The 2,495-nt window shown below is 33.5% G+C and overlaps 1 protein-coding gene across 1 annotated transcript; it reads left to right on the forward strand.

Moving 5' to 3' along the window:
* Nucleotides 1–334: 334 nt before the first annotated feature.
* Nucleotides 335–2,024, forward strand: LOC107857862 (F-box/LRR-repeat protein 25-like). Its single transcript, XM_047406115.1, has 4 exons — nt 335–783; nt 856–1,363; nt 1,712–1,891; nt 2,013–2,024. The coding sequence occupies exons 1-4, from the start codon at nt 335–337 to the stop codon at nt 2,022–2,024; spliced, it is 1,149 nt and encodes a 382-aa protein (XP_047262071.1).
* The last annotated feature ends 471 nt before the right edge of the window (nt 2,025–2,495 follow it).

Below are 2,495 nucleotides of genomic sequence, written 5' to 3' on the forward strand. Positions count from 1 at the left end.
AAATAAGTTAGAAACCAACTTATTTTCCATGAAAACATTTTCATTCATGCCAAAAAAATCCTAAATCATAATTTTAGTTATTTCTTAAATACTGAAAGAAAAAACTAGTTCTTAAATACCATAGTTTATTTTCACAAGAGAAAAGTTCCTCATTCAATGCAACAATATACTATTAACTATAGTAAACTAATCATGATGATGCCTTTTTTGCCAAAAGTTTCGAGAGTTACCTTGCCTAGTTATTCAATAGTATTTTTTCAGTATTTATTCTCAGTATTGATATCCTATAATATTTCGCCTTCTTAAGCTTGTAAGGAAAAAAAGCGTGACAACCATGAGCAAGCAAGACCAATCCCCTGACAGTTGTGGTGATGATGAAAATTCTAAAAGCCTGCTTAAACAAAACGCACCTCAGAAAAAAGTGAAGATTGAGACAGAATGTGATGAAATTGATTGCATTGATTGGATAAGTCAGTTACCTGATGAACTTGTTATCAAAATTCTTTCTCTACTGTCCGTAACAGATGCCTTTAGGACATGTAGTCTCTCTAAACGTTGGCAATACCTCTGTAATTTTATTGACAACTTTATTTATGACAACGAGGAGTGCAGTTGTTCAGACAGCACGACAGTGCACAAATTCATTTCCTTAACGGACAATGTATTACCTCGCCTTAGCTGCTCTAGCGTTAAAAAGTTCAGACTAAAATTTGCCTTCGACCATGATGATGGTGTGTCTTATAATCCCAAAATTGATAAGTGGCTTGAATTTGCTGTGCATAAGTAAGTGGAGGATCTCTACCTGTATATATGGTATACTGGTGATGCGATACAATTACATGCCAAACCGTATAGCTTGCCACAAGATCTATGCAGCAGCTCATCAATTGTAAAACTTGAATGCGAGAATTGCAGAATATCAGAAGACTGTGTTCTAAATTGGATATCCCTGAAAAGTTTAACACTGGGATATTTGTTCATACGGGAGGAACACATTGAGCAAATAATGTCAAATTGTCCTCAATTAGAATCTTTGAAGCTAAATGGCTTTTATGGTTTCAAACGTTTGCACATGACTTCTCCTAAATGTATGAGACTGGATCACTATCATCCTGACGGACACTGGGGTTCATTCGAATATGATTGTTCCTTTGAAATTATTGCTCCATATGTTCAACATTTAAGGGTTTCTGGGAATTTTGAAGATGCAAAAATTAGGCTCGGGAACTTTTCAACTTTCGTACACGCCAGTCTTACTTTTAGTCGCTATGAATATGATGCAATTGATGAAAACATAGTGAAAGATCTTTTGGTAACCGTACGTTGTGCTAATGAGCTAATGCTCTCATCTTGGTTTATCAAGGTTGGTGATCAGTCCCAAATACCTTTATTCTTGTTATGCTATTTGTAAATATAACTCATGTTTTCTGTCTCCTATATTAAGATAATCATCACTGTAATTTTATATGTAAGATTTCCTGTATTTACTTTACAAAGTATGTTTGTTTTCTAATATTTTCTTCATGAATGTCTTTACTAAGTACGATTGTTTTCTCATACAACTTATGAAGCTATCGAAATTCACAGGTTCATCAAAGTTTGAAGGGAGAGAACAATTTTAATTTTCTTTCTCGGGGGGTGGAAGTTTAAACCATAAGTTTGGGATGTTAATTTTTAAGCCTTGTAATTTCTATTCTGCTCTTCTGTTTAGGAGATTTCCGATTTGATGTTTGAAGAGGAAGATGTCTTCTTTGAGTTCTTACCGTTGCTGGAGTGTAGACGGTTGACAATAAGTTCTTATATTACACAATATTCCTTATCCGGATTAGACAACCTCTTAAGGTCAACTCCATATCCGGAAAATTTGATGATATTTCCTGATTATGTCCCGGTATATTTTCTGTTGATTTCTTCAATTCGAGATACGTCTTTTTCACTCTTAGCTTTATTTTCAGTGTTTATAGAAATTATTATGTTTCATGATATGGGCTCCATCCTTAATGTAATTGCAGAAAATTTCATAACCACCAAAATTATCACATTTTGTGGAGTAATATATTCTTAGAATTCAAGCTTTGTATGCAGACATCTTTATGTTCTCTTCTAAAAATAGAGTAAATTACGTTAAAAATCACCCAAGTATATGTTTATATCACAAGAGTCACTTTTTCTTTCTTTAATTATATTAAAGTTGCTTAACTGTATTCATATCAACTTAAAATCACATATTTTCCATTACATAAAAATCACTTAATTATATCCATATCTACTTAAAAATCACTTTGGCCCGAAAATGCAAAAATTCAGTGAAAACTTATTAGAATTGTTCTTCATAGAGCTAGTGAAATGCCTCACGGGAAGAGGAGGATTAATATAGCTTGTGTGCAGGAAACCATATAGGTAGGCTAAGTTGCTTGGACTTGGGTGCAAGTGTTTGATACTAGTCTAAAGCTATAGGTCGGATCTTACATGATCTCAATTTTAAGATTCAGGGA

This window comes from Capsicum annuum, unplaced genomic scaffold (genome assembly GCF_002878395.1).
Source record: "Capsicum annuum cultivar UCD-10X-F1 unplaced genomic scaffold, UCD10Xv1.1 ctg83390, whole genome shotgun sequence".
Taxonomy (NCBI): domain Eukaryota; kingdom Viridiplantae; phylum Streptophyta; class Magnoliopsida; order Solanales; family Solanaceae; genus Capsicum; species Capsicum annuum.